Here is a 12649-nt window from a genome sequence, read left to right on the forward strand (position 1 = left end):
TAAAGGACACAACTGATCACAGGCTGTGCTTCATCAGATACAGAATGATTGAGCCAAGGAAATGACCCAACTACATCAGCAGTTCTCAACCAGGGGTGTCTGGGGTAGATGAAATCACTGCCCTCTATGGAATGAAAAGCAAGAATCCCTGAATTCACAGGTCAGCCCCACAACAATTACTTGACCAAAAATGTCAACAGAGTGGGTGAAAAGCCCTATAACTCAGCCTATGCGGGATGCTCCTCAAACCAATCTGCTGAGCAAAAGCAAGCAAAAGCAAGCGATGAAAAGCTCCATACCAGCAGACCACATGGGAACAAGTTAAGAGCACAAAGCTGATCCTGCCTCCTGATTGGAAATCTGTCTGCGTGGCAGAGCATAGACACACAAAGGGAAGCTCTAAGTCAGTACAGAACACAGCACATGGACATGGCTGCTGTGAATGGCATGATGTTCTCCTGCCCAACAAGGCAGACATGGGGAGGCTGATGGAGGTGCAGTCAACATGGTGGCACAGGATGTGTACTCTTTCAGTTTGTGCATTTTCGTAGGTCACTGTCACCATCAGGAACGAACTGACCCAGCAGTGAGACTGTTGGTCACAGAGGCCTGATGCCCATAGTGAGGGTGGGCAGAGGCAGATGGTAGGGCTAGGACCTGGTTGCTGGTGGGAAGTACTTACAGGGCCTCGGAGGTCAATCAGCTCCTGCCTCATCTGGGACACCAGGGCTTCCTTGGCCACCAAGGCCCGATGTAGACGCTCATTGAACTCAATCAGCTCCCCATGCATCTCAGCCACCTGAAACAGATAAGCAGGACACTGTCAGACTCAGGAGCAGCCCTTGTCCAGGCTGCAGCAAAACATCAGCTAGAGACCATAGCACAGTGAACCCTCCTTGGGTTGGGTGAGTCTTGACACTTTATGGTCAGAAGATGATAGTGTTGGATCATTTCCAAACATTAATAATACTTTTCTACCAAGGGCTGGTTTATTTTGTAGTCTGAATTACTATTGTTAAGAAAGTTCCTGCTGGGGCTGGAGGTGTAGCTCAGTGTTAGAATGACTGCCTATCATCCACAAGACCCTAGGTTCAATATGTAGCAGTGAAAAAATAAATTAATAATTATGATGATGCCCCAGCTAGTGGTACAATGAGAATAAATGCCATTCTACTCACTGAGTAGAGAGAAACAAGCTCTTTCCTAACCATGGTGACACACACCTCAGCAGCACCACTGTCCCAGTCACCAGTAACTTCATATCAGAATGAATCTTTCCCATGCTCTCTGTGAGTTTCCTGATGAAAGCTCTGGGAGGCATGTGTATTGATTCCACCTTCCCGAAAGAGAACTCAGCAGTCAGGAACCTCAAGGGCCTTCTCTCTAGGCTGTGAAGGTGGTAGAGGGCAGATCAGAGCCCTGGCTAGCTGCCAGGATCCTGCAACTACACATGCAGCCCCACATGCAGCTGGTCAAAATGCTGTCTCTGAACCCTGCAGGAAGAGCCCTGCCTGGCCACTGCCTCCTAACAGAATCCTCCCACACCCTGGACACACACACAATTACTACATGCTGGGATACATATAAAACACCAGGCTATTTGTCACAAGTAATTAACATGATATATAAACGATACTGCCAGGGTGCCAGAGGAGGGAGGACACAGGCAGAAGCTTCTGTGCGGGATGGGAAGACACTGACCTGAGTCTCACCTCAAGGAGCAAAAGAGAGCCCCGTTTTTTATTACAAAGGCAAAATATACAGAAGGAAACACACCAGTATACTGAAATCCAAGAAGAGTTTCTTCCCATTCTTTCTGTTTTCCTTATGTAAGCCTCTTAGTAATGAGCATTCTTCCATTCATCAGAGAGAAAGGAAGACATTCTTTAACTAGGCCCTTTAAGGAGTTCAAATGCCAAGGGACATATGACCATGCAGTCAGTAAGCCTTCCCAGGCTTCATCTTTTTTCTTCCTGAGTGATCCATGATGGGGTTAATTTTCAGTATGTATGTATGCATGCATGTATATCCATTGACTCTGATAATTCTGCACATAGAACACAGAACACATTCAGTTCATCTGAGGCTTCCACATGCTTGCTCCGTGGACCCCTTTTTTATGGTATCCTATGTCCCCAATGTGCCAACTTCACCAAGGATATGAAACACTAAGTTGCAAATGGCACCACAGATGCCTTAAGAATGAAACAGTTAATGGAACTGGGCTAGGTAAACCACTGAGTCTTCTGGCATTTCTTTCTTGCAGAAACCAAAGATTAATTTTCCCTGCTTAACTTATTCTTCACAAAAGCTTAGGCTGATCTCACATTCAACAAACACACACAATGTTACCAATAATGCCTGGAAATCCTCCACATGGAAGTCATGTGACCTTCCAGAACTTCCTCAGGGAATCAGGAAGTCCATAGTTGCTGCCTCACTGCTGATGGACCCGCTAATGTGCCCCCACACAGGCTTGAACAGGTGCCGCTGTCACATCCTAGTGTGGAGCAGAGTTTGTTGGGTTTTGTTGGGTTTTGCTGTAGGAGTCAGAGTGCCGAACAATTTTCCATAAATGCTTACAACATCAAACCGCCCAGGGCTCCAGGATGTTCACTGTGAGCTGTCAAAACCGTGGATCCCTTTTGCAGCCACACCATAATTGACCATATCTGACAAAGCTTACTGATAGAACCAAGGAGACAAAACTTGACTAGAATAGTTTCATCATGAAACTACAGTGTTCACTGTTACCAGACTGATTTCACTTGGAGTTTTTAGAGAACATATTCCTACACTCAACCATGCAGATAAACAGCTCACATCCTACATAGGCCATGTGAGCTTACTGCTTCTCAAATAACTATTCCTAACTCCAAATACAACTAGAAACAACGTCAGAACTTAGAGAACCTCAGAAGAGGAATGCAAGTCACATCAGATCCCACTGTACAACACTAAAAGCAGACCATGAAGTCACCATCTCCTAGAACTGTGCCTGGGGGACAGCACCTTATTTCCCACAGCCCAATGGAGCCCCAAGACTAGTGTTGAGAGAACAGATGCCCTCCAACCTACTCCCCTCAAGCCAACATGGTGTCATTCACATAGTCACATCACATATTCTCATCTGCCATTTGATACCCCAGTGTCCAGCCCCAGGATACCACACGCTCTCTCCCTCACTCTACTTCTCACTCTTGGTCTGTGGTAACATCACTGGGCCTGACAGTCTTCTCTGCTCCACAGCCATGCTGAGCTGTTGGAAGTCACCCTGTAGACAGAGAGAAAGGCCTACACACCTGAAGCCAATCATGTAAAAGACAGGTCAAGAGACGTGGAGCAGGGTCAAGGAAGGCCTAGAGAAGTCAAATGGGAAACGCCACAGAAGGAGCTGGAGTAGCACTCTTGAGTCTCACTGTTCCGAAAAGCAAGGCTGCCATATTGTTAACCATGTGCTGGCATGATGGTATGTGCTGGGGTAGGACGGCAGGAGGGACACATATGAATCATGGCTGTATTTTGAGCTTCCTAGAAGAGGACACTTTTAGAGCTTCAGCAAGCTGAGTGTTTCCTTCAAGTTGGAGCATTGAGGACAATGATCTTCAAGTACAATGGGGCTATGAGGGAGCTTTTAAATCTGTGAGGATCCCAGAGTTACCATAATTGCCTGTCAAATCACAAAGGATTATAAACATAAAAAAGAGCCTCTGGCATATCCTTTCTTACTAGAATGTGCTCTGTCTCACCACATGCCTAACCTTCCTTCAGGTAAGAACAGGATAAGTCCCAGATTTCAGTAGCAACCAAAACTCCTCTAGTGACAACCAAGAACACGTGCTCAGATCCAGGATCTGTCTACGACCACGTGCTGCCTTCTGAGCCTGTCTGCAGTAACTGTGGGAGAACTCTTGGGTTCTCCATGAAGAGTGCGTGGCACCTGCCTCAGTAAAACCCAGCCAACACCAGCTGCCCTAGCACATCCATACTCCCAGACTCTTAGAGGAATCCAGCGCCCCTTCCTACAGGGTGAGCAACTATTCCTTATAGATAAGCCTCTGCACGATGATACACCTGTGTCAGAGTCAGGTGAGGCAGAGCAGGGTCTTGAACCCACATCTTGGTGGCCTTAACACTCATCTGTGCACAAATATTTGAAGTGTAGTAGGAAGCTAACCCCTTTTATGGTAAGGAAGGCAGGGTTTTTTGTTTTTTGGTTTTTGTTTTTTGGTTTTTCCTGCATGGTAAAGACCATGACCCAGATGATCATAGTTACCTGGTAGGTTCCATTCTGAGAAATGCAGACTTATGTTCCCTGAAGTCCCAATTAAAATGGGGGCGCCTAGCATGAGCTATACAGTTTACCTGACAAACAGAGGCCTCTAAGACACAGGTGTCAATAACTGTCACTACCCTGTCTGAACTGCTGCCACCAGGTCCCCAGTGTTGACCCTCCCACTTCATGACACAGCTATACTGTGGGATGTCTTTCTGTACACTGTAAATATGTGTTGCTCTCATTGGTTGGTAACCAAAGCTACTTTGGCCTATGATAAGGCAGGATAGAGCCAGGTGGGAAATCCAAGCAGAGATAGAGGAAAGAAAGGTGGAATCGAGGGAGATGCCAGCAGCTGCCCAAGGAGCAAGAGGCCAGGACACCACCAGTAAGCCACAGGCCACGTGGCAATACACATATTAATAGAAATGGGTTAATTTAAAGGTAAGAGCTAGCTAATGATAAGTCTGAGCCATCAGCAAAACATTTATAATTAATACAAGCCTCTGAGTGATTATATGGAAATGGCTGCAAGGGGCGAGACAAAGAAAAAAATTCCGTTTACACAGCCATAAGGGAATCTACAAGCCAGCCTCATAAAAAGGTAACAAGCAGCCTCTTGTCATCCAAGTGGACACCAGTTCCTGTCGATAAGCAAAGTCCAAGGATCCAGAGACAATATTAAAACAGCAGCTAGTGCTGATATTTTCCTCATGGTTTCTGGAAAGGAAAAAAAGGGAAGGGAAAAAAAAAAGAAAAAGAAAAAAAAAAGATCAAGAGAAAGACAGCAAAAACAGCCAGGAGCTACAGCCCTGTGCTGAGCTCAGGGCCATTGCCTCAAGAGAATGCAAGAGGTTCCATGTAGTCACATGGGTCTGCAGCAGGCACAGGCCCGTCCTCCCAGACTGGTGAGACTGCTCACAGTATGCTAGATTCCAATTCCACAGCTCCAACTTCTAGCCACCTGCCCCTCCCTAGCTGTGACCTTGGGCAGCTCACTTTCACCTCATTAAAGTTCAGTTTCCTGTAAAACAGGGGAAATGTTCCAGAAAGCTACAAATGGGGGCGTGGGGGGGAAGCACTGACATCCAGCGGTGTTACCCAGAAGTACCCTAGTTCTGTAGAACCAATGCCTTCAATCTCTCTAAGATCTGCTCTACTCCTCTACCCATTGCCAGACCATATTTCAACCTAGACAAGCACCATAGCACCCTCTGACCCCAAGCCCCTAGATGATGCATGGTGCTTAAACAGAACCTGAAGGATGCTCAATATGCATTTGTGGAGTCTTTAGACTTTACTCTTTAGAATGAGCTAAATGCCATGAATGGGCCTGTCAGCTGCTGAGTGGATGAGCCAGTTAAAGGACAGCATGGACCTGGCTGAGACAGATGCCCCGGGAGCATTTGCAATTGATAACAGCCCTGCCTTCTCCCTCTCCTCCTGAGCTACTTGCTCCTCAGGCTGGAAAAGGCTTTCAGTGCTGGGGAGGGGGTGAGGCCAGCATTACTGCCAACCATCCCAGGATCCCCGAAATCAATAGTTGTCCTTTGTGAGCAAGGCTAGAATGGCTGGCAGGGCTTTCAAAAGGAAAGTCCAGACAAGGCTTTTAAAGTAATTTTTGACCCATTTTCTCAGGACTGGCTGAATACAGTGTTTTTTGCTTGTAATGGGTTCTAATTACTACCACTGTGTGGAGCCAGATAAACTGTCCTAAATTAACAAAGGGCACTCCGTTCCCCTCCAATGGCCCTCCCATAACTGTTCCAATGAGAATACACTTTGCAAGGGCTTAGGGTCATTAGAAGTAATCACAAGGTAAGGCCCGTGTGGCTGGGCGACCTCTGTGCTCTATATCAGGGCTGTGAACAGACATAAAGGTGCACTGTCTACTGGCATGTGTGATGGCTGGCTACCTGGCTCAGTGTGTGACAAAATCATGAGTCTTGGTGTCCACTATTGCAGCAATCCCTTTACAGTCAGAGGCCTCAGTTCCCTGCCCTGTAAAACAGAAGCAGCACTTAGCACCCAGTGTAAGGCCTGAGGCCTCAGAACCCAGGTGCCAGGGATTGCCATCTAAGAATTTCTTATGCACATAATAGCCTCTGTTGAGTCTGCCATGTTCAACATACAGAAAATGCTACAAAATCAAGCAGCTGTTATTACTGAGGGGTCACATAGGAAAAGATGGACGGATGGACAGACGGACAGGCAGATGGGAGGATGAATGGTGGATGGATGGATGGATGGATGGATGGATGGATGATGGATGGATGGGTGGGTGGGTGGGTAGGTGGATAGATGGATGGACAGATGGACGGATGGATGGATGGGTGGATAGATTGTAGATGGATGGATAGATGGTGGATGGATGGGAGGATGGATGGATGGATGGATGGTAGACAGATGGATGGAGGATGGATGAATGGATGGATGATGGATTATAGATGGATGGATGGATGGATGGATGGATGGATGGATGGATGGATGGATGGATAGGTGGGTGGGAGGATAAAACTTGGAGGGAAATAAACTGCAATTTGAATAGAGCTTTGCTAAGTGGGGAAGGCTGCAGAGAGATGCACAGAAGATAGAGGAGGGATGCAGGCCCCTTCTCATCTGGTTGGCAGCAACCTTCCCCTTAACTGGAATGTATCTAGCCCTCCTCCCTCTTGCCTCCTCACTGCTTCAGTATCAGCCCAAGGAAATGAATGTGAAACTATTGAAGAACTTCTAAACTTCGAATCATGGAGAAGTTTGAATAAGGATAGAATAGTGTACCTCTATATGCCCAGTTGTCAGAGCTGCTCAGCTCCAGTCCCCTTCAACCCAAGTATTAGCCCACATCAACTCTTGTTACTCTGAAGCAAACTGCTGATGCCACTTCATCATATTTGTCAGCCTGTCTAAAGGCTTTAAGCAGAAAAGGGGCTTAAGCATCCAGTGTGGGCTTTAGGAAGCATCCATGTTGTTCTCTCTTTAGCATCTACATTCTAGCTTTTAACTCTATCAACAGGTGTGGGAAGAAGTTTACAGAGGCAGCCCCAGAAGCTTCATATCTACCCCCTTGCTGTGTAATGCCCAAGGCAATATGCTGCTCCCTTCTGGGACCATCTCCTCATTCACTTATTCAGTCACGGATTCATGAGTCTTCATTCAACAACCATCTACTAAGCCAATGTATGCTAAGTGTTGTTCCTGGTGTCAGTTGATCAGAACCTGACTTGGAGTGCAGGCATGCAGTGTGGCCAAGGGCACAGCAGAAGCTCTGAGGTCTCTGGAAGCATTGAAGAGAGGTACCCACCTAGTATGGATTCATTAGAAAGGTCCAAGGGAAGTGACAATAAACTGAGGCTCGAAAGTAGGACAAGGGCTGCCCTATATACATAGGGTTAAACCCAGGCCACTCCGCAGCATGCCTCCTACCCACTCTCATCCAGTAAGGCATGAGCTCCAGCCTGCTAAACAGGTTTAAAGTTAGGTGAAAGATGAGCAGCTATACCCAAGGACAGCTGATTATTATTCTAGGGAATGAGTTGCCAGCATGTTATGTAAGATGCACATGGAACACTGGCTCCTGGGTTCCAAGGCTTCTCCAGAAAATATTTCACCCTTGAGTGCTGCTTACACATTAATTTTGCAGGATGCTGGAAGCTTGAGCTCTTTATAAAAAGAAGCCAACTTTAAATGATGTGGCCCTTTGTCAGATTCAACCATCTTCCAGAAACCAGGAGAGGCCGTTGTGCATTTTTAATCGTCATTCTTTGGAAGGAATACGGAGACCTCCTGAATATTTCAACCATGGCTTAATAAATTAAGTCTAAGTTTCAAAGGAGAGACAATAAATGAAAAACATTAACTTTTATGAACATCAAAACTGCTTTTCTCCCTTGAGATTCCCTTCCCCATACCAAACAGTGCTCTCATAAACCTGAGAAGGGCCCACTAAGGGGAACAAGGCCTCACCCCTGTGGGTGGGTGTGTGGCAGGTTTATTTGTGTAAGTTGAAATTTGTGAACACCAACACCTGTACACAAGAGCAGAGGCACACACCACACTCGAGTGTGAGCAGTGGCATGGGACACTGCTTCAGAGGATTACCTGGGAGCTGGATGACTCCATCTGACAGTCACATGCTGTGTGTCCACTGTGTGCCTCGGTTTCTACTTCCATCTAACGGAACTATGTGCAGTTACATGACAGAGTTGTTATTACCATTAAGTGAGTTCATATTGAAATAAGGCTCCAGAAACAAGAGTTCAGTTCCCCTTTTACATCTCTAATGCAGGCAACAGGACATTCTCACAGTTCCTCAAGCTCTATGGTCTGCACATTGGAAAGGCAAGATGGGATGGTTTTACAAAGAGCCAACATGGCTTTAAAGGCAGATGCCTGGGTTTAAATCTGGGACCATGTGCAGACTGTGTCCTGTGCCCAAGAACAGCTGTTATTTCTATGTGTGGATGTGAAGTGTTCAGTGAATATGCAGTGTTAGAATATGGTCATGTGAGCCAAGATTTCTGAGTGCTTTTAAGAACAAGAGTCTTGTGACCTGTTTCTTCAAAACACAGAACTGTTATTGGAATGCTTTCATGCTCCTCCCAGATGTAGCGGATAGGAATGAGTTGACTTCAGCTGCTGTTATTTCTATGCCTCACGTTTTGCCATGTGCAGCTTGTTCTTATGATTGTACACTTACTCAGGTGACTCTTCTAAACCCAGAGTATAAATTGTCTGATATAAAGTTGGCTGTTGCATGAGACTTTAGTCCACCTCCTTTCTAGGCTCCAGTCTCCCAGGTCCAACTGCCAATAGCTCGATAAACAAGCACTGTCACAATGAGATAAAAGACTGAGGGCACTCACAGAAGGAGGTGAGTGAGCATAGCGGTCAGAAGCCAGGGAGGCTTTGACTTACGTTGTTGAGCTTGTGCAAGATTTTTAAAGAAAGAGCACAAGCATAATCCCTGATTTCCAGAAGGAACTTTAGATGAATAAGTAAGGACAAAGTCCAAAATAATATTGAAAAGGCATATAAACAAAGAGAAAAGATCCCTGTTCCATTTTGGGTCACTTGGTTATTAATTCAGACTGTTACTAAAATGTTTAAGGAAGGGTACTAATTATGAGAAAGATATGGCTAATTCCTCGAATGAATATAAACTGGATGATCAAACCTTAAAATGGGTAAAAGAGGCAAAAAAAAAAAAAAAAAAAGACACACACACACACACAGAGTTCAGGAAAAAAAATCGATGATGGTTCCCTGTGGGAGCCCGTTTTCGTGTTCCTTGTGGCTTTACCCAGCAGGTCCCCATAGAGGATGATTAGGACCATGGGCCTGAGTGCAGGTGACTGAAATGGTCTGCACTTGGCTGTGCTGGGGGAGGAGGTCTTTTGTTCCACCCCTTGGCATCTCTATAAATGCCCTGGGGCAGAGAGAGTCAGGGCCTGTTGGAATAGGTTCCAGGCCCTCCCGCGGTTATCCTGTATTTTCTATCTGTTTATCTCCACACTATAAATCCTTCTATCTAATATTTCCTGCTGCTCACACTCAAGAAAACTCTGGGGAGCTGTGGGGTTGGTGGGTAAACGCCCCACAGAATGGCGCCATGAACAGGGACTAAAGAAAAAAAAGGGGAAAAGAAAAAAAAGGGAGTGAGGAAGAAAGAAAGAAGGGACTAAAGAGAAATGAACAGGGACTAAGACAAGTAATCGGGACAAAGAAAAAGGAAAACAATAGTTTTATTACAGAGTTTTTGGCGAAAGTGTGAGTCAGCCCTGCCAGTGGAAAGTGACATGCCAGTGTTATGGAACATATATGTATGTATATTATTGAGGGGCAGGGGTTTTATCCTCGGGAGAAAAGGAAAACGGACTGGAAGGATGTCCGATGCTGCAGTGCAAAATTCTCTTCTGTCAAAATTTTCTATCTTTTATCCTTTTCTCAATTTCTTTCTGTGAAAAATATAAGGCACAGTGTAGTAATATAGTGTAGGAAAAACTTAGAAGTGTAAGATCGTGTAGAAAAAATAAGTAAGGCAACTAGACAGAAAAACTTCTAACTTTGGGGGCTATGAACGCAAACTGGGGAAGAAAAAAATCTTTGAGCTTTACAGGTGGTAAAACTGTTCTTTGAGCTTATGGGGAAGAAAAAGTTTCCCATGGAAGCTTTTAGCCTAGGGACAGCTGAAATGCTAAATCCAAGTGGCAAGAGAAAGTAATTTCCCCCTGAGGCAAAAATGTGGGGGTAAGAAGCCAAAAGTTTAAAGTTTCGAAGTTTTGGGAAAAGTTGGGGTCTCTCTCTCTCTCTTCTCTCCTCTCTCTGAGGAAAAAAAATTTTTTTTAAAGCTTTTCTTGAAAAATTTGTGGGAAAAAATCTCTCTAAAAAGCCTTAATCTTAAAAACTAAAACCTTTAAGCGAGCTTTTAGTTTAACTTTCTCTCAGGACAACAATTAGAATTACCTGAAGATTAGTATGGGGAGCACCTGTGATTATTTCTAAGGGAAAAAACAAACCTCTTAAGACAGCAAAGCCTCTCTAAGTTCTTTCAAGCCTTAAAAATCCTCCCTGCAATGCAGGAGGCAGGGACAAGTTCCTACAAACCTCTTCTAAGCTCTGTCTCTTCAAGCTAGTAAAAGACAGTGGTCCCCTGAGGGAAACGCTGGAGAGAGTGGGTGAAAAGCTACAGAGCCCAAAGGGCAGAAAACCTTACCTGAGAAAAGCAAAAACAAGACTTTCAGTTACAGCCGAGCTGAGGCATCAAGGGTTTTGTTTCTGAGTGAGCATTTCAAACAAAAAGGTGCTCCTAATCGTCCTAATGCAAAGATCCCCTGAAGTGATACAGACTGTTAGCATTGTATCCTCGCTTCTGACCAAAAACCCAGAGGCGACTAGCCAGCGTCTCCGAGTTGGAGTGCATTTTGGGTTCTTGCAGTTGCAAACTTCCTGGAGCACAGAGCTGAGGCAGGAAGGTGCGGGCCCCAGGGGAAGATTGCTAATGAACAAACAATGCTAAAGCCAGTGGGAACAGCACAGTTGTCCGCTTTCCTACAAGTCCTGGGTTGATAGGTCCACAGCTGCGCAAAAAAACAAAAAAACAAAAACAAAAAACAAAAAACCAAAACAAAAACAAAAACCAAAAAACTGAGAAAAGCTTTCCTGCCAGAGAAAGGACCTTGCTGGGAAAACAGCTGAACTGTCTGAAGCAGTTGTGCTTCTGAGTCAGAAGCTGTCGGGAAAGAGCCCGGCCAGGGCAAAACAGGACTACCCAGGAGTCAAGCTTTCTTTTCTGTCAGAGGAAAGCATCTCTTTGAGAAAAGCTTTCTTTCAACTGACTCCTGATGAGATGGAGTGTAACTCTAAGGGGTGATTGTGATTGCCTCTGGCATAAGCTCTGTCCCACTGGGGGACTGGGCCAGGTGAAGGCCTGATGAGGCAAAACACCTGTCCTAATGCAAGTTTAGAGATGGCAAAAACCTCCCTTGTTAGATTTTCAGTCTGTACGCAAACCACACAGACCCTGAAAACAAATGGACAAAAAACCCCTACCTTCAGAAGCAAAAAAGCTGTCACTGTGGCATTGGGAAATGTTTCTGGGGTAGAAGGGATAAATTGAGACCAAACTGGGAACTGTCTGGGAGAAAGACTCTGAAGAAACAGAAGGGACAGATTCCTCCGCAGAAAATGCATGACCTGTGAAAGCTGCTAAGAGTGTGAGGCAGATATGGGGGGAAGAAAGCCCCTACCTCCAAAGGCAGCTAGCAGAGGAACAGAACAGCCTGAGATAATCTGAAGCTCTGTATCTGGTGGGGAGGAAAAAGTGAAATATGATAAAGATCTATCAGTGGGAGAAAATCTCCGTGAAGGAGCCATGGGAAAGCTCTGTTGTAAACTTTTGTTTTTCACTAAGTGGCTAAAGCAAACACAAGCCCCGAGGCAGGTGCAATTCTGATTTGGGGCCAGCTGAGGAGGGACCAGAAATCTCTCAATGTCCCATAGTTGAAAATGTAAAATGCTTGTTCAAATCTCCCGTTGCAAAAGCAAAAAACTTGGTTCAAACTTCCCAGGCAAGAATTTGTAAGAAAGTCCAGTAAAAGTACTTGAAGTTGACTCCCAGACCCAAAAAGAACTATGGGAAATGGAGTCCATAAGCTAGCTTGCAACAAAGGACTGATATAAGGGAAATGCATTCTGGGAAATGAATTTCAGCTAAAGATGACAATACTGTCCAAAAACTTTTCAGCTCAGAATGAAGTTTCTTAAAGCAATGCTAGAAAGCTTAATCTTACCTCCTGAGAACTCGGATCAGAAAAACTGTAAGAGCAAACAAGCCACTTTAAAATCCTTAAAACAAGGGAAAGCAGTTTATAC

At 45.2% G+C, this 12649-nt stretch overlaps 1 protein-coding gene across 1 annotated transcript in view; it reads right to left on the reverse strand.

Annotated features, from left to right (window-relative positions):
* The window catches only part of Snx29 (sorting nexin 29), a 470841-nt gene that overhangs the window by 133352 nt on the left and 324840 nt on the right, over window positions 1–12649 (reverse strand). Inside the window, exon 16 of the mRNA XM_036196324.1 lies at window positions 683–799. Coding sequence (XP_036052217.1) covers window positions 683–799 — 117 coding nt within the window. The remainder of the gene's footprint in view (window positions 1–682; window positions 800–12649) is intronic.

Source organism: Onychomys torridus, chromosome 8 (genome assembly GCF_903995425.1).
Source record: "Onychomys torridus chromosome 8, mOncTor1.1, whole genome shotgun sequence".
NCBI classification, from domain to species: Eukaryota; Metazoa; Chordata; class Mammalia; order Rodentia; family Cricetidae; genus Onychomys; species Onychomys torridus.